Source organism: Lycium barbarum, chromosome 10 (assembly GCF_019175385.1).
Source record: "Lycium barbarum isolate Lr01 chromosome 10, ASM1917538v2, whole genome shotgun sequence".
NCBI lineage: Eukaryota > Viridiplantae > Streptophyta > Magnoliopsida > Solanales > Solanaceae > Lycium > Lycium barbarum.
The window spans coordinates 11,410,122-11,434,057 of record NC_083346.1 but is presented as its reverse complement, the minus strand read 5'-3'; the positions used below and the strand labels follow the sequence as shown (position 1 = coordinate 11,434,057).

The 23,936-nt window shown below is 33.7% G+C and overlaps 1 protein-coding gene and 1 pseudogene across 1 annotated transcript; both read left to right on the top strand.

The window, feature by feature from the left end:
- Nucleotides 1–1,848: 1,848 nt before the first annotated feature.
- LOC132612727 (uncharacterized) lies at nucleotides 1,849–3,380 on the top strand. The gene is made up of 4 exons (XM_060326827.1): nucleotides 1,849–2,037; nucleotides 2,108–2,719; nucleotides 2,795–2,875; nucleotides 2,973–3,380. The coding sequence occupies exons 1-4, from the start codon at nucleotides 1,849–1,851 to the stop codon at nucleotides 3,378–3,380; spliced, it is 1,290 nt and encodes a 429-aa protein (XP_060182810.1).
- A 5,205-nt stretch (nucleotides 3,381–8,585) lies between these two features.
- LOC132615487 (organelle RRM domain-containing protein 1, chloroplastic-like) lies at nucleotides 8,586–17,071 on the top strand (annotated as a pseudogene).
- The last annotated feature ends 6,865 nt before the right edge of the window (nucleotides 17,072–23,936 follow it).

Sequence of the window (23,936 nt, the reverse complement as noted above, 5' to 3'; positions counted from 1 at the left end):
GTTAATTACTGCAACCAAGCAACGGTATCTGGGAGCAAAGATGATTCTCCTAATGTATCATTGATGCTTACAGGATATAGAGCAAAGTGCACAAAGAACTTCTTAAAAAGAGACAGCAGCAATGAGCAGAAGAAAAACTATGGTTAGGGTATAAGGTTTTGATAGTCATTGCTCATTAATTTATTTTTAATTCAACCATAAGAGATTTAGTAGTGCTAAACAGTATTTTTTTTCTGTCCGAATTAAACAGTCAAGAACAAAGAGAAAAGTTGCCCAAATTTCATTTGTTCATTATTTTTCTAATAACAAAATGTATCATCCTTTCCTTAAAAAAGGAACTTCTACATATTCTATATTTTCCTATATATCCTTACTTTGTCCATCCTAAAGATGCAAAAACATTAGTTAAAAAGAAAAGGAGTACCTTTTGGAAGAAGCAACAGGGGGAGGCGAATAGATTAAATTAGATTGCGGTTAAGGTAGAATGTTTTAGAGAAAAGACATGTTTTAGCTCCTGAACTTGGCACGAAAACTCAGTTTGGAAACTAAACTTAACTTCTATTTATTTATCCCCCTTAACAACTTACGTTTTAATTATTTTCCCCCTCTAGTGGCCCAGACCAGTTGAGGGCTGGGTAGTGTTAGACACGCGTGAGGTAATTGGTCCACATCATTATTTAATTCCTCAACTTATTTTTACCCGTCCCCACATAAAAACCCGACCCAGCCCCAATTAACCCGACCCATCCCAAACAAAATACCCATCGTCGGTTCCAATCGACACTCTACACAAACCGATCATTTCACTCCTCAACCCAAACAAAATACCCTCTTTTCACTCCTCAACCAAAACTTCACTCTACACAAACCGATCATTGCAAAGTTAAAAATCCAAAATATACGTAAATCTTGTCGTTTCTGAGTGATATTGAAGATTAGTTAGCCACAAAGGTACACGATTCTTGTTGTTCTCGTTAGGGTTTGTCTAGATTTCGATTTTACTGTTTTTCAGTTGCAAAAATTTTATCTTTAACTTCGTTTTTTTTTTGGTGTAAATGGTAACTGAATCTTGTAATTTTTCATTTGTTTTTAATTTTAGGTTTTGTGAAGAAAATGGGCGATGTGTTTGTGACTTTGAGGTTTAACCACGGAGGTAATTTAGAAAAAACCCCTCGTATTAAGTATGTTCGAGGTATTGTGACAGATTATTTTGATGCTGATCTTGATAAATTCTCTTATTTTGAGCTTGTTTACTATGTTAAAGAAATCAATTATAATGTTTCATCTTGTTGTGTATATATTAGACCACCTAAATGTCGATTTGTAGTAGAAGTTAAAAGTGATAGGGACATTATTGGTATTGCACCTCAATTAAAAAACGGAGATATTGTTGTAATTTTTGTGACTCATCTTGTTGAGGAACCTATTGTGGCCCCCCCTGCTCTTCCACCTATTACCCCTGTGGGTGGGGAATCTTTTACTGTTTTTGATAGCCCCACATGTGAAGATATAAATGAAAAGGTTGGGGCTGGTGAGGGTAGTCAAACATTTGGGGGTAGTGAAGGCTTAGGGTTTGAAGAGGCTGTTGGCCTTGATAACCCTTGGGTGGGACTGAGGCTGCTACTGCAGCTGATGATGATAATGATTCTGACTTAATTAGAAAGTGAGAGTGAATCTGAGGAGTCTGACAATGTAGTGGTAGAGGAAGGTGAAGAAGAAGAATTTGATAGTGATGTCCGTGAGGAGGATAGGAATCTAAGGAAAGATAGGGTGACTCTAAAATAAAAAAAGAAGAAAGAAAAGGCTAAGAGATCTGAAGGGATAGATTTAGGGCCAAAGGATGTAGATATGAGACATGATGAATATTTATCTAGGAGTAAGACTACATTTGAAGGAAAATTGGGTGGGGATGAGCCATTTTATGACTCAGATGAGCCTGTTAGCTTTGAAATAGAGACTGATGATGAAGCTGATGACGAAGATGTGGTTGAAAAGCCTACCAAGAAGTCAAGGAGACCAAAAAGAATTAGAAATAGGGTTATTTTTTTATCCTAAGTGTAAAGAAATAGTTTGGGAGACTGGTCTTGCATTTGAAAGTGCTAAACAGTTTAGGAAAGCACTTACTAGGTATGCAGTTCAAGAACATGTAGAGTTGAATAAATATGTCAATGAACCAACTAGGGTGAGGGTAAAGTGTACTGCTGGCTGTCCATTGTTATTGTTTGCCAGTTTTGATTCTAGAACAAATGATTTTGTTGTGAAGAATTATAATCCTGTTCACAAGTGCAATGGCACAACAAAGAACAAGTTGGTAAATTCTTTGTATATTTCAGAAAGGTACAGGGACAAAATTATTTCTGAACCTGGCATTAGAATTTTTGAGCTTCAAAATTTGATAAGAAAGGAATTAGAGGTGTATATTGGTAGGACTGTGGCAAGGAAAGCCAGAAGCATTGTTTTGCAACAAATAATGGGTGACAATGTAGAGGAGTTCAAAAGAATTTTGGATTATAGGGATGAGCTTTTAAGGACTAATTCAGGTAGTACATGTGTGGTTAGGCTGAGTGAAGAAACTTTTGAAGGTGGATTCAAAAGGTTTCAGTCCTTTTATATATGTTTTGATGCCATGAAGAAGGCATTCAAGGCTGGTTGTAGGAGGGCAATTAGGTTGGATGGGTGTTTTTTAAAAGGTGTTAGTAAAGGGCAAATGCTTGTGGCTGTTTGTAAAGATGGGAACAACCAGATGCTACCACTGGCTTGGACAGTGGTTGAAGTTGAGAATGCTTTTACTTAGAGATGGTTTGTCAACATTCTAAGGCATGATCTTGAGCTTGGAGATGGGACTGGTTTGACAACTCTTTCAGATATGCAAAAGGTAATGTATTCTTGGTTATTGATTTTTGAATTTTTTTCATTCTCTTTAACTTATGCTGCTCTACTGTCACCTATTTTTTTTTTACATGTTATTTTAGGGTCTGGATATAGCCAATAAGGATCTACTGCCAAATGCAGAACAAAGAATGTGTGCAAGACATGTGATTGCCAATTTTTCCAAAAAATGGACAGGCATAGCGATTAGAAACTGCTTCTGGAGATGTGCTAAGTCCACATATGAGCAGGAGTTTCAAAAAAATTTGGATCATATGGAGAAGTTAGGTGATGGAATAAATGGAGATTTGTGGTATTACAACATAGATAGGTGGTCCAAGGTCTACTTTAAATACCTCAGCTGTTGTGATAGTGTTGACAACAACATGGCTGAGAGTTTTAATTCCTGGATTTTGGGGCCAAGGCACAAGACCATTATCACAATGCTTGAGGAAATTAGAGTCAAAATTAGGAGAAGGGTAGGACAACTAAGAGAGTTTTCTGAGACTTAGATAACAAACATCAGCCCAATGGCTTTGAAGGTATTGCAAGAGAACACATCAAAGTCAATAAAGTGTACTCTTGAATGGAATGGTGAATATGGCTTTGAGGTCAAGGACAGCTAGGGTAATAAATTCATAGTAAACCTGAACAACAATACCTGCACTTGTAGATCTTGGATGCTGAAAGGTATTCCCTGTTGTCATGCCATAGCTGCACTTCATTTCAGAAAATTGGAACTTATTCACTATGTTACACATTGGTACACTAAGGACACTTACCTCAAAACATACAATTCATTCATTCAACCTGTTACTAATATGGCAATGTGGCCAAAGTCAACCAATCCTCCTGTCCTCCCTCCTGAGACTAAAAAGCTGCCAGGTAGGCCAATGAAGTGTAGAAGAAAGGAGCAGACAGAAAACAAGACAGGGAAGCTGTCAAAAAGAGGTGTTGAGATGACCTGCAGCTTGTGCCATGCAAAGGGTCACAATAAGAAGGGTTGTCCTATGAATCCACAATCTGTCAGAGGCAGAGGAAGGGCAAGGGGGAGAGGGACAAGTACTAGTTCAACAAGGTCAAGTGTTGGTTCTTCTACAGTACCAAGTAATTCCCAACCAAGTAGAGGAAGGGGAAGACCAAGAGGTTCTGCCAAACAGGTAAAAACTTTCCTTGCTATTTACTACTTGATTAAATATTACAGTCTTATATTTAGTCTAACTACTTAAATATGAATTAGGCCATGGCTGCTGCATTTCAATCTGGAAGGGGGTACAGGACAGTCGTCTACATCATAAGTATTACTTAGCTTGTTAAATTACCACTTAATCTATTTTACAATTCTAAGTGTTTGACACCTTAAATGTGACTTAGGCTTCTGATGCAAGTGCATCAGTTACTGGAAGAGGGGCACCCTTTAAGAGGCCAAGAGTTGTGGGAATGGGAGTGCTTCAGACCCAAAGTGGTTTCAAAATTGTCAATGTAAGTTTGCAACCTCATTAACCATTTAATGCAAACAATCTAGCCTAATGGAGATCTATTTTATTAATGCAGCCTGGAATGGCAAATCAGTCTTCAACCATGCCTATGAATTAAGCAGTAGTCACTGGTAGTCTTGGACATCACAAACCAAGACCAGGAGGACTAAAATGGAAAAGGAGTCCAGCTATAACACAACAAGGTCTTCAACAAATGAGTGGACAAAAGAGAATGAAAACAAGGGCCAAAGCTGCTGAGTTGAACTCTTTAAGTCAAACAAGTTCATCAACTTCCCAGAAATGAAATGGAAAAATGAAGTTGAATTAGTTTAGTCCTGTATGTGTATGTCTTTGGTACTGACTGTTATGCAGCAGTGACTGCAGGTTTTAATGTTGTTTTTGTGAAACAATTATGGTAAATGATGTACATTTGTCAATTATGTTTTTGTGAAACATATTAAGCAACTGTGACTGCAATTTTGCCCTGTATTGATATTCTATTCTTGCAATATTAAGCAGCTGTGACTGCAATTTTGCTGTATATTTCCTGGTTTTTTGACAGTTCAGTCTTGCAATGTTGTGTATGACATTAAATGCATAGAGAATTAAGCAGCTGTGACTGGAATGTTGTGTATAAATGCAGTAAACTTTTCTGAGTAGTGTGTACACATTTGAGCAGTGTACGTTGGGCAGTGTACAGATTTGAGCAGTCAAACACATTGAATCTGAGTTAGTAAATGATGGTAGTTGGTACTTGGGAGTGATGGTCAAAACTAATGAATCCGAGACATCATTAACTACTTGATCACACTAACACTATAACTCAATTCAATTATAAATAGGCATTCTTTCCATCTCACTTTCACTCAACTCAAATAACTGTTAACAAATACAGTGATATTAAAGAGGCAGCCTTCATCTAAGATGGATGACATTTGTTTGACCGCATGTTTTGACAAAGAATTGACGAAATCGTACGTCGAAAAAGACGATTTCGTAAGTGTTGTCGTATTATATATTTTCAATTGTTCTTTTACCTCTTTTGGTAATAACATGTTTTTTTTGCAGATCCTTCCAACTGACATACTGGAATTTCTTCCAAACACCGACAAGGACGCTGTTGTTCATTACGACGATCATGAGTATAATATGAAATACAAGGTTGACGTATACACGCGAAATTCACATTTCCATAGCATTTTTGTAAGGGGAGTTAAAGTCCGTAAAAATAATGTTTAGGAAAATATTTTTTGCGAAAAATGTATTTCTAGAAAATATTTTCTAAAAAAATATTTTTCTAGAAAGAAGACCCTTCAAAAAAACTGGGTCAAGTTGGGCGGGTCATGACCCAGCCCATTTTTAGTCCATTTCAGCCCAAATAACTTTTGGGCCAATATTAGCCTAACCCATTTATTACCTCAGCCCATTTTTATTGGACCAATTTCAACCCAACCCGCCCATTTGACACCCCTAATCATGGGTGTACCTTTGACTATAAGGCAATGGGAACGGTGGAAATTGCCATGGCCAATCCATTGATTAAGGCTGAGAAGCTTCACAAACTTTGACTTAATAAGGAGTAATTTGATCATTTGATCCATGAACTGGTTAATCAAACGGCCAAGATGTCGTCTTGATTTATCATATGGAGTTGTTGCTAATCAAGTTGGTGGATGGGCTTTGACCATATATTTGGGCTTTGATCATATATTTTCTTTTGCACATTCTGTGAAACTTCCTTCTTTAAGTAATAATGTAAGTTAGGATATATTTTATTGTTTCTTTAATAATGTAATACCGGTAGGATATTTTATATCTCTAATTTCTTAATTCTTCGTTACCCGTTAATTATTTGCTACATAGTCAAGATACACCGTTGGATTAATCCGACTTTTCAACGGCCAAATCCATCAAAATTTACAGGATTTCGATGATTTATCAGCAAAGGCTCGACTCCCATGGATCTATTTATCTACAACCTACAACCACCCTCCTCAAACGTAACTACCATGGCTACTTTACATAATCAGCTATAGCCATTACCAGTCACTATTTATAATTCTACAAACAACTAACGATCATTGCCACAACCATCACCAATCACCACTGTTAACTAATATTATCAGTTATCATTACCACCAAATAAGTATCTTCCAAAAAAAAAAAAAAATGAAAATTTCAATGTTACTACTCACAACCAAAACCACAACCACCATAAATTGCCATAGCCAGTCAACACCTACAACCATCACCAACACCATTAACAACTAATCGCAGTCGCTAGTCAGCATCCACAGCCATCACCAACTAACACATAAATATATTTATTAATAAAATATTAAATTAATTAGAATTTTATTAATTTACAATAAGACAAACTTTATACATTCCGATATTGAGGAAAAAAACGATGTTAATGCAACATGTATATTCAAAGTCAAATGTTTTAATCTTAATACTCAAATGTGCATTTAGATTCACACGACTTAATCTTAATAAAGATAAATGAGGCTCAAATGTTCGATTTTAAAATACATGAGGTCTTTTAAAATTGAGTCAAATTATAGATGTGTTTGACTTAAATAGATGTGTTTGACTTAATTTACCCTAGATAATATTTAGTTAATATATAACAGAGGGAAAACTTTAAGAGTTAATGGTAAAAAACAATCTGAAGTATCACGTTTTCGCGTGTTTCACACTTCAACTATCAGCTATTCTTTTTGCCTACCTGAACTATCACCATTTATGTATTAAAACACATCTCGAAACTAACTCTCATTTGTTCTTCTTTCCTACCTGTATTATCACCATTTATGTATTAAAATACATTTCGAAACTGACTATCATTTGTTCATCTTTCTTATTTGAATTATCATCATCTACTCAACTAAGTGTGTTTTAATACACAGATAGTGATAGTTTAAATAGAAAAAGGAGTGTGAAACTCGCGAAAAAATAACAATTCAGGTACGTTTATCTCAAAAGGTCACTCAACTATAAGGAATTATGTAGCAAAATCATTCAACTTTGTTTTGTATCAATAAAATCACTCTAACTGGTGTTTTTTCTTTTATAAAATCACTCAACTATATTTGTCATAAAAAAATAGAATAAATCTCACTTAACCCTTTTAACCTTTTTGGTTTGAGAACAATACACCTTCACCTTTTGAACGAGACAAAAACCCCTTATCTTAGATCTAATGGTAGGATGAATTGGCAAATTTTATATATTTTTAAAATGTGATATATTATTGTACATATTTCTAAAATATGAAAAAATACAAAAAGATATTCAGTAATAGTGCATAAAAGTTAGTAAACTCGTCTAACTGATATTACAATTTTTATGCAAGTACATACCACCTCATGCTCCTTTGGCGTAAAATAAAACCTCCTTTGCTTTAACAATTTATTGAGTTTTAAAATTATAAAATATCTGATTTTTAAGATTCAAACTGTAAATTTTAGTTATTATGCTTACGAGTGAAATGTTTTAAAGATATAAACTATTTAATATGTAAGAATGACATAAATTATTACGATTTACCCAACTAGTTAAAATACCAGTGATAATACAAGTAATGAAGTAACATAATGGATTAAGACATATTTAGAATTTCAAATTAAACTACATATAAATATTGCAAAACAAATTTGGATACAGAAAATCAAAAGAAGAAAAGTAAATAGAATAAGGAGATAATTGAAATATTATTTATTTAAATCTGGAATTTTAATTTATATGTACTACTATAAATTAGTTTTCTTAAACAAATTGTAAAAATGCATTTTAGAATCCTATTAATTACGGGTAATTTGTGACCTTTTAAAAATACATAAAATTTGCTAATTCACCTTGACCTTTAGGTTCAAGATCGAGGGGAGTTATTCTGTCATTCAAAAGGTGAAGGGATATTGTTTTTCAAACCAAAAAGGTTAAGGAGGTTTAGTGAATTTATTCTATTTTTTATGACAAATATGATTGAGTGAAAAGCCCAAAATTGAATAATTTTACTAATTTAATTCTCCTCACCAGCAGTCTTCTCAGTCAAAACTTATCGCATTGAACTTATCTAATCTACGAGTTATTGCATAGTAAACAGGTTACGCACCTGAACGGTAGCACGGGGTTTTCTGGGGTTTAATAAAAAACATAATTAAATAATTTTGCTACATGATTAGTCGAATAAAATATTTAGTCCATTAAATATCCTCATTTCATCATTTCTGATAATCCCAACATTATCAACCTTCAAATGTGAGCTTGAAAGTTGTGAGCCATGGAAGTAACTCTCCCTCATTCATATTCCTCTCTCTCCATAATCCCAACATTATCAGCTAAACCCCTTAAACCCCATTTCAAATCCACCCTTAATTTTCCTAAACAACCACCCAAAAACCTCTACTCTTCCAAATTCAGTTGTACTTGCCTGGTTTCAAGAAACAGAGAAACTTCAATAACAACTTCTTCTACAATTATTACACCTACTTGTACAACAACTCAAAGTCACTGGATGGTTCTTATGGAAAAACTTCCAAATGGGGTTAGTTCTAAAACTGAGGTCATTGATTACTATGTTGAGATTCTTGAAAGAGTATTGGGCAGGTTGGTTTGTTTCTTTAAGCTTAAAGAATCAATCTTTTATGCGTTTTATTAAGTCATAATGCATAAATAAACACTCAAATTTGGCCTCCATCGTTAAGTATGCCCTCCAACTTTTAGTGTCCACAAGTAGGCACCTCAACTTGTTAGTTGAACACTTCATTTTATAAAATAATCATCTAAGATATCACCAAAATTGATATGCCACGTCAGCATTTGTGTTTATGTGTTTATTTTTATATAAGTTGAGGTGCCTACTTGCGTTAACACCCAAAGTTGGAAGACATACTTACCACATGCGGCTAAGTTTGAGGGCCTGTTTATGTATTACGCCTTTTATTAAATATGTGTATGTGCTTTGGTTAGTGCTTATATGATTGGTAGAATATATGCTGATAAAATTTGGAAATTCATAGAACTGTTTCTCTCTTTTGGTATTTTTGAGGTCACTGTTGTTTAATTCAATTGGGAGCTTGTAATTTTAACCTAAAGAATCAATCTGGTATGTTTTATTAAGATGTGTAAGTGTTTATATGATTGGTAGAATATCTGCTGATAAAATTTGGAAATTCATAGAACTATTTCTCTCTTCTGGTATTTTTGAGGTCACTGTTGTTTAATTCAATTTGAACCTTGTAATTTGAATTATGCAATTGTGCTAGCCAAAGATTAGCTTCAGTCTTTAAGCTTCTTCGCAAACTTGCTAGCACCTATCATCGTTAATAAATAATTATTTGTTGTCAAATTATCAAATATATTAAGAAGGAAGAAATAGTAATTATAAATAAGTTGGGTGGTAGTCATAGAAGCATGTTTTTCAGACTGATATCGGGTCAATGTCAATGGCTGAATCTAAAATGAAGCTTTGATTAATGTCTAAGCAAAAAGTCACAGTTAGACATTAATTAGCGAAAATGTTAATTGAGAAAGTGATTCTTTTGATATGATAATCAAAGATCCATTGTGATTGTTAAAAATAGAGTAAGGGCATGTTTGAACCACTTTTATAACATTAAGGCATATATGGACCGATAGTATAAGATTAAAGGCATATCTGGACCGGTAGTATAACGGAGGGCAATATTAAACCTTTTTCAATAGTAGAGGGGCAAATATGACCCTTTTCCCTTTGTTACTAAACTTTGCGTCTCGCACGCTCACAACCCAAATGACTGCTTATATTTATAGGATGTAATGGAAGCATCTACTGATGGGGCAGTTGCATAAAAATATGCTGCATTTATTTGTTAACCAGTCTGGATAAGGAACTCAACAATCTATGTACACCATAATTGAGGTGCTTGTAATCATATTGAGCTTCAAAGTTTGCACATTTAATTAGGATTGTCTGTGCCAAAACCTTCTAGCTGATCATTGTAGATTTGCACATTTAATTAGGATTGTCTGCGCCAAAACCTTCTAGCTGATCCTTGTAGATTTCTACGAAGTCAGTTCTTTGCGATGGAACTCATTGTTTACATCATCAGCCATAGAGGTAATGATTTACTAACTGCTGGAGCTATTACATGTGTATAATAGTAATTTTTCTCATATGAATTGCTTATCACACCAGTCCATATTTCTGAGGAATTCTCGAGCTAATATTAGTCTTTTAATGTTCGATTTATTCGTCAGGTCGACTCTCCAGCTTATAAACTCACTTGCATGATATAGGTTTAGCATCTCTTGGTTTTGGCACAAAGTTCTAAGTTTGTTCTGCTTCAAGGCTAGAGTACCTTCCTTCATTACCTTTTGCCAAAGCTTGACATCTCGCTCTGTAATCTTATCAGCCTCGGCAAGTGTTGTGTCTATACAATTAGGATTTTGGCTCTTTGTCAGGTAAACCTCCTTAGCTGAGGTTACGATGCTTCTTGAAATTGTTGCAACTCTCTTGGAGTTTCAACTCCAGTCATATAATAAGAACAGTTCAATTGTCCCGGTACTCGATCATGTTGATTAAATATCTCGCGTATCCAATCATGCGGTTGAAACTGCCTGAATATTAATCCAATCATGATCATATTCGATTAGTTTCCTCCTTACCGCGACAAGTGCAAGTTCTTTCCCTTGTTCAGCTATGCAATGGTGATAACCTTTTCTTTTTCCTATTATATTCGACTGCACTGTAGGCTCAAAGTGACAATCTTCTTTCTTATGTTGCTTCTTTTGGTGAAGGTGGCACTATTACTTTCTACTTTCTTGGACAAACAATATGTGGCATAGCTAACCTTTTTTATGCAATTATACCCTTGTTTCTTTGCTGATTTAGATAATAATTTCTTTGGTAGTTAGAATGCTGAATTTTGTTGATGGCAATTCTTCCAATCTTCTCCTAGTTTTGAGTGGTCCATCCTCTTTTGAAAGCTGTGCTTTTCATTTGATCTTCTGTTTTCTCGTTCTTGAGTTTGTTATTTTTCCTCTTGCTAAAAAAAGATCTTCATCTCTGGAAAGATTTAATAGCTGTTTCTAAAGGTCTTCTTTGTTTGCCAACTTATATTCAACTCAACTAGAGTTGGTTCTGAGACCCACCAACATATGATTATGCCTTTAGATTCTGGAATCAAGCCGTGAATTATTCTTCTCATCCTTGTCTCTCTAGTAGTGTTTCTCAGGTCTAATTGTGATAATTCATCCTAGTGAAACTTAACTTCAAAAGAATTTTGGCTTTACCATCATGTGTCACTTTAAAATCGACCAAAGCTCATCGACCAAAGCTCGTCCTTAAAGTCTGCATTTTGATTCCATTCTGTTTTGCAAATTGTGCTAAGGCGCTCCAAGCATCTTTTTTGTTGTCCAGGGTTATTCGTTTGTTGCAAATATTCATCCTTTGAATGTCACAGTGAGTGGATGCAACGGTTTTCCGGCCTAGCCTTCCAAATTCTTGCTGCTTCAACATCAGTTGGTGTGTGGTGGCTGTGCAGCCGATTATATGCAATAACTCGTGAACGGAAATATGATATTGCATCCTTATGCTCCATTATCCAAAATTTTGTACGTTGAGCTTCTCAGTGCTACTGAGAATACTTACAAAATTTGACATGAATTGGTGCCTCTAGACAGATACAATCTCTGACTATAACTGGTGGAATTTTCCCTTGAATTGATACATATCAGAAGTGCTTTAAGTAGCCAATCACGATTGACCTCCTCTGGTACCTCTTGTTAAATATAATTGATTCTTGCAATTTGAATTATACTACTGCAAGCTAAAGATTAGCTTCAGTCTTCAAGCTTCACATCTCATCTTTTTTCAACCAACTCAATTTTTCTTCACAAACTCATATTACCTCTTATCGCTTCTTTTCCTCACTCGAAGCACTTCCATTTAGCACCTCTCTTTTTCTTGACTATGCTCATATAATCACAATCCAAATGACTACTCATATATATAGGATGTCAAGGAAGCAATTAGTGTGGGTTTACTTGAATATCTTGCTCCATTTATTTGTTTTCCAGCTATCCACTTTTAGAATTTTTCTAGAGTTTTTACTTGAGAGTTCTCTTAAAAAATATCTTGCTTTGGAAGTTGTTGCTGTTTTTTAGCAACTACTTGTTCTTCATGAAACAGTAAAGAGGATGCTCAAATGTGTATATATAATGCTTCTTGCAATGTCACATATGGGTTTTGCTGCGACATTGATGATGCGGTAGCTGATGCAATTGCTGGTAAATTTCCTGTCTGTTTTCTTGCATGACCTCCTCAATTTATCAGTCAAGATTGAAGGCATCGTTATTTGCCCATAATTTAGGTGCCATGCATACTGATTGAAAAATAATATGTTTTGGAGGTTTGCTTGAAACTTTTCCTGTTTGCTTCGATTTTGAAGCTATCTTCGTTTTTATACTTTTTTTTGAATACTAGGTATGCCTGGGGTACTATCAGTTTTACCTGACCCTGATTTTAACTCAATGGTGAAAGATTATAGCTACCCAAAGGGGCAGTTAAGTTCCCTATCAACTTTATACACTGAAGGTGTAGGTGAAAGAAACCCTAGCCTCCAAGCTTGTAAAATGGCAAAAGATGAATAAAATTGCTCCCTTCTCTTTCTTTTGTAATTACCTCATTTTTTCAAGTTCCAAAAATGACAAAATATGCCCCAAATTTCAGTTTTTGCAGTTCTGCCCGTTTTTTGCAGTTCTGTCCCGTTTTTGCAAAACTGTCCACTTTTGACAGTTTTGCAAAACTGTGCAGTTTTTGTCCAATTTGGCCTCTTTTTGACTTGGTTTCTTCCGATCACTTCTAAATCACATAAACCTATAAAATGGAAGTAAACGACATTAAATGCACTATTTTTTCAATCAAAACATAGCAACAATCTAAGATTAAAGAAGAAATAAGTTGGTAAAATACCAACTTATCAAACCCCCAAACTTAAACTATTGCTTGTCCTCAAGCAAATCAAATTATAATTTCCTTCAAAGGACTCCATTCAAAAGTGCACCAACATCATACCAAGTCAAAAAGGTCTACTTTAAGCACAAACACATGACTTTGATTGGTACCAACAATTAATCCAAAACATATGAATCACCAACTTCTTCTCAAAAACTAAATTTTCATTTCAAGTGCTCAAACACCAAGTTAATCAAAGTAGCAATCACGTCATGACACTAAAGCTTCAAAATTTGCCTCATTATCACAAAACAATTTTCTTTTGTTCATTCATCTTAATTGGAAAATGGAACAAATTCACAACATAAATTCTCATGTGCCCTCACAATCAAGAGAGAATCCCAAACTCACAAAAAAATGCAATTTGAAACACAAATGGGATATCAAATGGAAAGAATTAACTCTCTTCTCTCACAAAGATGTTCAATTGCACAAGTAGTACCATAAGCTTGCCCTTCATGTATTTCTCCGCTAATATAGACACACTTGGTTCAAAATCAATTAGGACTTAAAGGGTTGTAATGTAGGCTTTTGGTTAAGGTAGGGATATAATTTGGAAATGGTGACTCAAAAACCTCCCTAAGCACTACAATTTTCAACAATCAAAGTACACTTCCTTTGAAATTTTTCCACCCTTTTTTTTTTATTTTTTTTTTTTTATTTTTACTTTTCATTGCACCACTTAGTCTTCCCATTATTCACAACTCTTTATTCTTTCTTCAATTCCTTTTTTTTTTTTTTATTTTTTTTTTTTTTTATTTTATTACCTCTTCGCCTTAAAAGTAACTCCCACATAACAACTTTTTCCAACCATCACCCCCAAACTTAGGCTTTTAGCCTATATTTGCACTTTCAACGCACTTAAGGAGGTAGGGTACCAAAAGATGGATCAATGAAGAACAAAAGGTTAAAGTTTGTAACATGGTTGCCAAAGAAAAGGTTAAAGGCTCAAAAGGGGTTGACTAGGGAGAATATGCAAGGGTAGGATATTTAAGGCACAAAAGCGGTTCAATGAAGGCCTAACATCATTTTTCAAACCAAGTGTAGTCTAGGATTTCACCTTGAAACTCATTCCGGGCAAGTTCTAGACCACAAATAATGCAACAGAACTCACAAATAAACCTCATCACACATGGCACATGAAAACTCAAGTAGAATATGTATCCAAGAACAAATTGAAACAAATGAACTCAAAAAGTCACTCATAGCCAAAAGAGACTAATTAGTGAAAGTAAGAGCCAAAAATTGAATCTAAAAGTCACAACAAGAACCCTTACTTCAATCATTTTTTTCTTTTTCAAAAATCAAGAATTCATATGCCAAGATTTAAATATGTTGGTACCAAGTAAGCCAAAAGTTAGTCAAGAGGCAAAAAAAATCACATCCCAATACCATTTTTACTCCTAAACTACCTAACTAAGAATGAAAATAAATTAAGTAAAGTGACTAATCCACAACATGCCAAAAGAACGACATTTTCAGAAATTTGAGCAAGTTCCATTTGTAACAACGTCTATCCACAGCCACAACGACAGTCACAAAACAAGCCCGACAAGGTTACAAATAAAGCATAACCAAAATATAATGTGCTAGCTATCACATGTCACCCCCAACTACAAACAATGTAGTGTCCTCACTGCACATAATCAGACAAAACATAAAACAGTAAGGAAAGAGAAAAAAAAAAAAAAAAAAAAATTTTTTTTTTTTTTTTTTTTTTTTTTTTTTTTGCTCACTGGCACGACCTGCGACCCGTCCTAAGAATTATCTCATTAAAGAACTCCAATCTTCTCCTCCAATGGTGTAGGTGAAAGAAACCCTAGCCTCCAAGCTTGTAAAATGGCAAAAGATGAATAAAATTGCTCCCTTCTCTTTCTTTTGTAATTACCTCATTTTTTCAAGTTCCAAAAATGACAAAATATGCCCCAAATTTCAGTTTTTGCAGTTCTGCCCGTTTTTTGCAGTTCTGTCCCGTTTTTGCAAAACTGTCCACTTTTGACAGTTTTGCAAAACTGTGCAGTTTTTGTCCAATTTGGCCTCTTTTTGACTTGGTTTCTTCCGATCACTTCTAAATCACATAAACCTATAAAATGGAAGTAAACGACATTAAATGCACTATTTTTTCAATCAAAACATAGCAACAATCTAAGATTAAAGAAGAAATAAGTTGGTAAAATACCAACTTATCAGAAGGCTTTTCATTATTTCCGGCTGGGACTTCTCAACACTGGGTTGTTCGTATGCCCAGGCCATCTGTTGGAGTTATATGAAAAGGCCCAGTGGTTGACTATTATGTTCAAGTTCTAACCAAAGTTCTTGGGAAGTAAGTATTTGTTTGTGAGTATTAAATATATTGTTATTTCCACTTCACTATTTACAGTTTGCTAAAAGAAGGATTGGTTTCTTAACAGTGAAAAAGATGCACTGATGTGCTTATATCATGTGTCCTGGCAATCCAATTATGGATTTTGTTGTGGATTAGATGAGGCGTGTGCTCAAGAATTAGCTGGTGAGGATATCATGTCGTACTATTAATCTTAAACTGTAATCTGTACTAGTAATTTTCTTTTACCATTGCAAGTAAATCTCTTGATGTACCATCGCAGAAGTGCCTGGTGTTCTATCTGTCCTGCCAGATGAAAATTTTGACTCGGACAGTAAAGACTATGGAGGTTTGAGATCTTATCTGACTTTAACTTGTTTGTTGAATGCTACATCTCCAATGTTGAGGATTGGGTCGCCTAGAATAATACCATGAAAGCAGATATTTTGACATAATAATGTAGTATATCAGGAAGTCACTTGAAAAAGAAAAACAGAACTGTGTATCAGGATTAATTCAACTTATATTTTTTTTTCTTTTAAATTTTCTGTGCTTGCTCTTTTATAAAGTTGATGATTCCAACTTTTATGAGATGATTATATCAGCTTCTCATCTGGGAGATTATATTACACGTTAACCTCTTCACAATATTACATTGACAGTCTGGTCCTTGATGGCGACCTCAGTTGTCTTTGCTCTAAGTTATTTTCCAGTATCCACTCATTTATATAAAATTCTTGCCATTTAGATTTCAAGGTTTGCTCTTGAATGTCAATTGGTAAAATAAGGGTATTACAAGTTCTGTTTTGTAAAGTTTCTTGTGACTGAATTTTTTTACCCTTAGGAATCTCTACATGGGCTTGTTTAAAAAATTCCTCTGTTCTGTATCCTTATGGAGCATCAAATAACTATAGCAACTTTCTATTAGTGAAGAGAGTAATCCTATGTCTATTTGGATTTGTAACAAGCAATTTGATATCACTTTCTATTGACTAGCTTTGTTAAAGGATGAAAGCGTGAAAAGTAAAGACGTGTGGTATCTTCTCTCAGATTAAAAAAAAAAGGGAAGTATTATCTTCTTCCCTTCTGTCCTAAAAATTCTGGTAATTAACTAATTACATGCAATATCTCCATTCCGGAAAGTTTGAATAGCCAGGGTTTATCTTAGGTGTAATTTGAAGCTGAGTGAAGATTCCCAGGAATCTGCGGCATCAGATGTTAGAACCAAGAAGTTTTTTTGTGACTGGTAAATTGCAATTCTAAATTCACCACAAAAGTTTACATTGCTGCAGATTTGTTGCTTATTTCCATATTTAACTATAATGGACCTTTTCTGGACATGTCTGTCATTCATATGGAATTGTTCAAAGGCCTGACAAGAAATATTAATGAATGGTCATCTCCCAAGGGAAGATTGCTACATTGAAATTATCGAAACATCTAATATGAATGCTTCACATCTCACCTGTTACTGGTGAGAAGTCACATTACATGTACCTAATTCGATTTACAAAACTAATTCGATTAGTTCTACATTAGAGGATATGTAGGAGCTTAACAATCTCATCAACACAGGCGCTCATGCTCATGCTCATGCTCATGCTTACGCTTGCGCTCAGCAAGATACTTCTTATCGAGTTCAAGTATCTCATCGGAAACATCATTATCCATCGCCTGCACCATTCTTTCTGTATCTATGAATTTCTTTCTGATGAGATAACGAACAACAATAACTAGTTGGATTTTGGGGGAACCCAATAACCAAGCTTCTTGTATGGCTTCGGTCAATCCTTTCCCAACTGCATCCTCGTCATTTCCCTTTAACTCGTTCAAAAATAAAAAATGCTTACTTATAGCTTTTAGACCGTCTTCCTTCTCTTCGATTACGGCGCGAAAGAAGAGCCTAATCATAGACTCTGTTCCGATCTCAGCTATTAAAGCATCCAGATGTTCATCTAGTTGTACAAGCGCCTATACAACTTTATACAGCCGCCGTTCGTCAAATCGTCTCGCCTTAATTTTTGGCAACCGTAATTCATGCTTTATTGTCTTGATACATTCTCCAGGATCTGCAAATCTGCTTTGTGGTTTATCTTTTAATATCTGCAGAGACAAACTTATTCAATAAGAACACGACAATAGAAACAACTAATTTGAACTGCTATGTAGTTAATATTGAATTTGATTCCATACAACAAAGAAACAACTAATTTGCAGTTCAAATTCAAAATTAACTACATTTATCCACATATATAATGTTCTATCTTTTGATTATAATGCTCTATCTTTTGATTCTGTTTTTATGCACAAGAATTCTCGGTTGTAAACAAGAATAAAAAACAATATGCAAAGTTGTGAGAAAGAAGAATGTTTTACAGCTAATTCCTACAAGAAGTATAAATGCTTACTTCTTCAAAAATTGTTTCATACTCCGTAATTTTCTCTACATTCTGTGCAAGTATCTGTTGACAGCCTTCAATCGTTGTGTTGATTACCTCTATGCTCTCCCTAAGATCAATTATTTCTTCTTCCATTTCTTTCGTTTTTCTTTCTTCTTCCATTTTTTTCTTGTTAAACTGAAGCCGTAAATAGAGGCGGGAGTCTTTAAAAGTATGGAATCGGGTCGGACCTATAACATTTTCACCAATTTCTCTTGGGTCGTTCGCACAAATGGTAGTATCTCGGGGTGGCCCTAGTTTAGATTATGAGCCCGTTTGGATTGACTTATAAGTTGCTTATAAGCTGTTTTCAGCTTTTTTGAGTGTTTGGCTGGCCAGCTTAAAGTCATTTTGTGCTTAAAATAAGCTCAAAAAAATAATTGGGCCCATTTAACTTAGCTTATGTAAAGCAGCTTATAAGCTGAAAACAGCTTATAAGCCAAAAAAAAAAAAATAAGTTAGAGCCCGTTTGGATTGGCTTATTAGTTGTTTATAAGTTGCTTATAAGCTGTTTTCAGCTTTTTTGAGTGTTTGGCTGGCCAGTTTAAAGTCATTTTATGCTTAAAATAAGCTCAAAAGAATAATTGGGCCCATTTGACTTAGCTTATCTAAAGCAGCTTATAAGCTTTTTCAGCTTATAAGCCAAAAAAAAAAAAAGTTAGACTATCCCAACTTATTTTTTTTAGTTTATAAGTTGTTTGCAGCTTATAGGCATAAGCCCATCCAAACAGGCTCTTAAACTATCCCAACTTATTTTTTTTTTTAACTTATAAGCTGTTTGCAGCTTATAGGCATAAGCCCATCCAAACAGGCTCTAACTCTAATATTCTCAGACAAGAGATATAGTCTTTAGTTTCACAATAGACATTTATATTAGAAAAGGTTCTTTCAAGTTAATAGAATGTTAGTCATTTGTTGTGATCCAATACGTTGGTTCTTGTTGTAAAAAATCTTATTGATAGACATGAATGACTAAGTAATTTAAGTCAAACTTCTAAAATAGTAGGCAAAGTTCAAGTATCAAAAACTTGAAATTTTTAACTAAAACTTAAAAACTTGAAATTTACTACATTCTTGATGAACTTTTCTTGATATTAAATTGTAACTTTTTGATTGATACAAAAATAAATTTATAATGGTTATAAGAAGGCCTTTATTATTTGAGAAAAAAGGAAGAAGAAGGCCTTCATTTGCTGAAGAATTAAAATAAACCATAAGTTGAGATGTTGAAAATTATGAATTTTTTTTTTAATGCATTCTTCTATCACTGTACAAGAAAAGTATGATTTTTTATGTTAAAAAGTCTTGAAATGATATTTAGTTATTTATTGCATTCATACTTATCAAAAGGAAAAAGCTACTGCAATGTGTAACCCAAAATATTCTGAATTATCGTGTTATTCCGATTTTGAACTTAGTTGTATAATTAAGCACAATAGACCTTCAAATAATCAAAATGAGCGGTTCTGCTCCTAAAATTATTTTCTTAGAAAAATGAACAGTTGTAGAATTTATTATCCGTATTTGCTTAATCCGTATAAAATAGACAGATTGCCTTGAATTAGACGGGTCAAAATTTTATCACCCAACTTCAGAGTAGTCTCGCGCCAATCGCTGGTTTTAGTTTACAACTAGTATTAGAACCCGCGCGATGCGCGATCCATATTATAAAAAATAATTATATAAACTGTTATATTGTTTGTTTTGTAGCATATTAATTTAGTTACTTTATGAAAAATGTAATTGTCATTTTGCTTCTCAATGCGATATGCTCCAACACAAAAAGTTTATGAAATTATAGAGTAACTAAACATTTATGCTTCAAAGGATTTTTTATTGTAGTTAGTTGTTTGATATAATAAAGTTATAACTAAAATTTTGAAGTTGGCAAGAAGGTAATGTTGGAGTTACATCATTCAACTTAAAGAATTGATTCGCAATTAATATCTATTGTCGAAATAGGCCTTTTAAAAACTACTTTATCGTAAATCTCATGTACAAAGGAAGATTTGTCTAAAAGTTCTCTAGGTGGATACATCTTATTATTCCTAAATTCGTTAAATGTATATTAATGTTTTGGTTGCACAAAACTACTAACAGAAACTATTTTGTACGGTCTCTGCGTCTTGTTTCGATATTACATAGTTATCTATTTATTTATGAATGAGAAGATGCAATTCTACTTTAAAAGAGAAATTTTTGTTCTCTCCACTTCTTCCCTCATTGGTTAGTCGAAGAGTCGCAAGTAAAGACTTTATTATACTTTTTTAATAATGTAAACCCTTTAATTTGTATATAAAGGGAACTGTCATTGTTAGAAAACATCAACACAAATTTATCCCTTTTTTTATTTTAAATCTTGTCACAAGTCCCCTGCCTCAATAAACTTATTATCATTGCAACAAATTCATAGATGGTACATTTTCTTGGAAAATAAAAATATAGAAAGGCATACACATACAGATATGACTTTAAATTAGTGGAAAAGAAAAATAATCCCCCTCTCTTTACTTCATGTTGAAGAATTTTAATTTGTCTAAAGACATGCATAGAATCGTCACAAAGAAAGGTCGACACAAAGCGAAAACTCGATCAGTCAGCATGGTTCACTGAGGTCTAGAGAAACGAAATAATATTCTAATATATATGGTTCGCATGAGTAGAATTTTCACCTTTCAGTTTGTAGTATAGAAACGAAAATAGAGATAAAGTTGGCTTTTATTGAAGAAAAGAATAAATTTACCTGGAAACAAAGAAACAATACTTCTGATCATGATTTCTATTCAAAGCTAATTTGATAACCACCTTTTGTTGTCCAAAGTTGAGAACATATGAATGATCAAAGAAGTATTATATGCTATCTTTATATAGTTGAACAAATAAATAAAAAAAAAACACAATAATATGTTATATATACCTTATTTTGTGGATTTGATATGATGGAAGTAACGGAAAAAGAGAATTATGTTCTTTTCACCTAAAACATCTGCCAGGATATCAATATCATACTTCAGGTAAAAAAGAAAAACAAATAATTTATTTACAGTACATCTAATAGAAAATACAAAAAAGAGTCACTTCGTAGAAATTCATTATTCCAACTCCTTTGAAGTGGTTAAAAAGGTTAGTGATTCTCTGTACCAACAGGTTGTCTAGATAGAAGAATGTGTCAAAAACCAGGTAGGAGAGTTGCCATGTCGGGATTTTACTTGTTCAGCTTTCAGAATTTTGACACGTCTTATACCCCTAATAGAGACCAATGCACCAATCTCTAATTGCTCAACCTGCACAACGTAGTGAAGATCTCATTTAATTTGAGTTTTATTTGGTAATATTTTTACAGCAGCAAAAGTAAGTAGACTCACTTTCGTTAATTACTGCAACCAAGCAACGGTATCTGGGAGCAAAGATGATTCTCCTGATGTATCTTTGATGCTTACATGATATAGAGCAAAGTGCACAAAGAACTTCTTAAAAAGAGAGACTGCAGCAATGAGCAGAAGGTTTTGATAGTCACTGCTCATTAATTTATTTTTAATTCAACCATAAGATATTTAGTAGTACTAAACAGTATTTTTTTTCTGTCCGAATTAAACAGTCAAGAACAAAGAGAACCGTTGCCCAATTGAATAATTTCATTTGTTCATTATTTTTCTAACAAAAAAATGTATCATCCTTTCCTTAAAAAAGGAACTTCTACATATTCTATATTTTTCTATATATATCCTTATTTTGTCCATCATAAAGATGCAAAAACATTAGTTAAAAAGAAAAGGAGTACTTTTTGGAAGAAGCAACTGGGGGAGGCGAATCGATAAAATTAGATTGTGGTTCAGGTAGAATATTTTAATTCAACGATGATGGAGGCATGCAGTTTTCGAAGAAACTTTTTTGCTTTTAATTAAATCATCAGTTTTCTAAGAAGTAGTTATCTACCTTTCGGTTTCTAATTTCATAAACTACAATATAAACTGACAGTTTCAAAAAATTTGGTAGTTTTTTTTTTTTTTTTTTACTTTTTGTCTGATTATTTGTAAAAAGTGTGATACTTGGCAGTTTTTTTAATTATATTTATTTATTTTTATATTAGAATTTTATGGTGCTTACATTTGGCATTCTCATAGTGCTTTGCCTCTTCTATTATGTATAGATAGATTGGATTCTCTCCTATTGAAAAACCCTTTAATTTGCTCTTCTTTTAAATTTTATTTTTATTTTTTGCTTTTTCCGAGTATTGACTGCGTTAACTTTTGACATCAGTTAGTTTTAGGGACAAAAAGTACATGTATGAATTAATTAAGGGTTAAATACACTTAAAAGCTGAATTCGAGGATCAAAATCGAAATAAAGCATTTAAGTCAGAGACACAAAAATGATTTTTTTTATTTACTTCTTCCGTTCACTTTTAGTTGTCTATCATTTCAAAAATAGATTTTCACTTTTACTTGTCACTTTTAGCATATTAAGAGAAGACATTATTTTTCCTGGTTTATCCATAGTATTAACTACTCACTTCAAATCTAATAAAAATATGCACTAATTAATATGGACATATTGGTAAATTATACACTTTATTTATTATTTTTTAAACAGCGTGAAAAATCTAAATTGGACAAATAAAATTGAACGGATGGAGTAATTAAGTTTCTCGAATTCAAGGCACCTAAGGTTCGTTCAATTTTCATATCATTATGCTGAACTTCTCCATAGAACAGTCAAATTCGGCTGCTCTTCTTTTCTTCTCACTTTAATATACTAAACTTTATTTTATTCAATTTTAAAAAATTGACAAAATAAATAAATAGAAGTTACTATATGGGATAATTTTTTTTCTTCATTCGGTTGTATAGATTATGAACAACTATAGAAATATCTTTTTCAATACTCTCTCTCTGTCTCTCATTTTAACTTTAATTCCACACGTCAATTGAAAGAACATAACAAAATAGCAAGTCCCTACAGGAAAATTATGAATATAGAAAAGTATGTAATAGGAACAAAAAATTGTTTTGTTAGGAGGAAATTGTCTACAATGAAAATCAAATGTAAATAGAGCAGATGTGTAAGCGAATGCAAAATCATATAATCTCTTGGATTTTATTTACGGAAAAGGGTCAAATATACCCCTGTACTATCTGAAAAGGGCTAAATATACCCTTCGTTATGTTTTGGGTCCAAATATACCCAACTGTTATACTTTAGACACAAATATACCCCTCCACGGTTAAAGTTGACCAAAGTGGACATGTGGCATTGACATTGACATTTCGGAGAGGTGGACGCCACCCCCTTCACATCTTCATTATCACTGTCACGACACCCTCACCATCTCCGCTGGCGCTACCACCCATCTCCGCCATACGATACAACCGTCGCCGCTGTTAACCTATCCTATTTGCGAAATTCTTTACTCCACAGAACTGGGAAGCTAAAATTCCAAAGGGTTTTATGTGGGGAAATGTCATAAAGTTTGAATATTTGAATGGTAGCTGTTTGTTTGTTTCAACTTTGAATAGCCACAAAAGGGAAATTGCATGCTCCCTTACAACGCTCCTCATGTGGGTATCTTTGAATTCTAGATAAAATGTTAAATCTTTTTCACCTCAAAGTTCACTTTTGATGCTTTTTTTGAGCAGCCACAAAAAGATGCATTTTATGCTTCTTGTTACTTTTCCTAGAATGATCCTCGTGTGGGTTTCTTAAAATCCAGATAAAAATTTGATTTTTTTACCTCAAGTTCACTTTTTGATGATTCTTTGTGTTTCTTATAGGTATAGGTCATCTGGGTTTCTTGAATTTTAGTTTCGGCTTGGATTGTCTTGTCCCTA

Excerpts from the sequence above, each read along its gene's own strand:
- LOC132612727 (XM_060326827.1), top strand. The coding sequence starts at position 1,849 with ATGAGACATGATGAATATTTATCTAGGAGTAAGACTACATTTGAAGGA. Across the intron at positions 2,038-2,107 it reads CAAAAAGAATTAGAAATAGG|TTTAGGAAAGCACTTACTAG; the intron begins GTTATTTTTTTA and ends AGTGCTAAACAG. Across the intron at positions 2,876-2,972 it reads CTCTTTCAGATATGCAAAAG|GGTCTGGATATAGCCAATAA; the intron begins GTAATGTATTCT and ends ATGTTATTTTAG.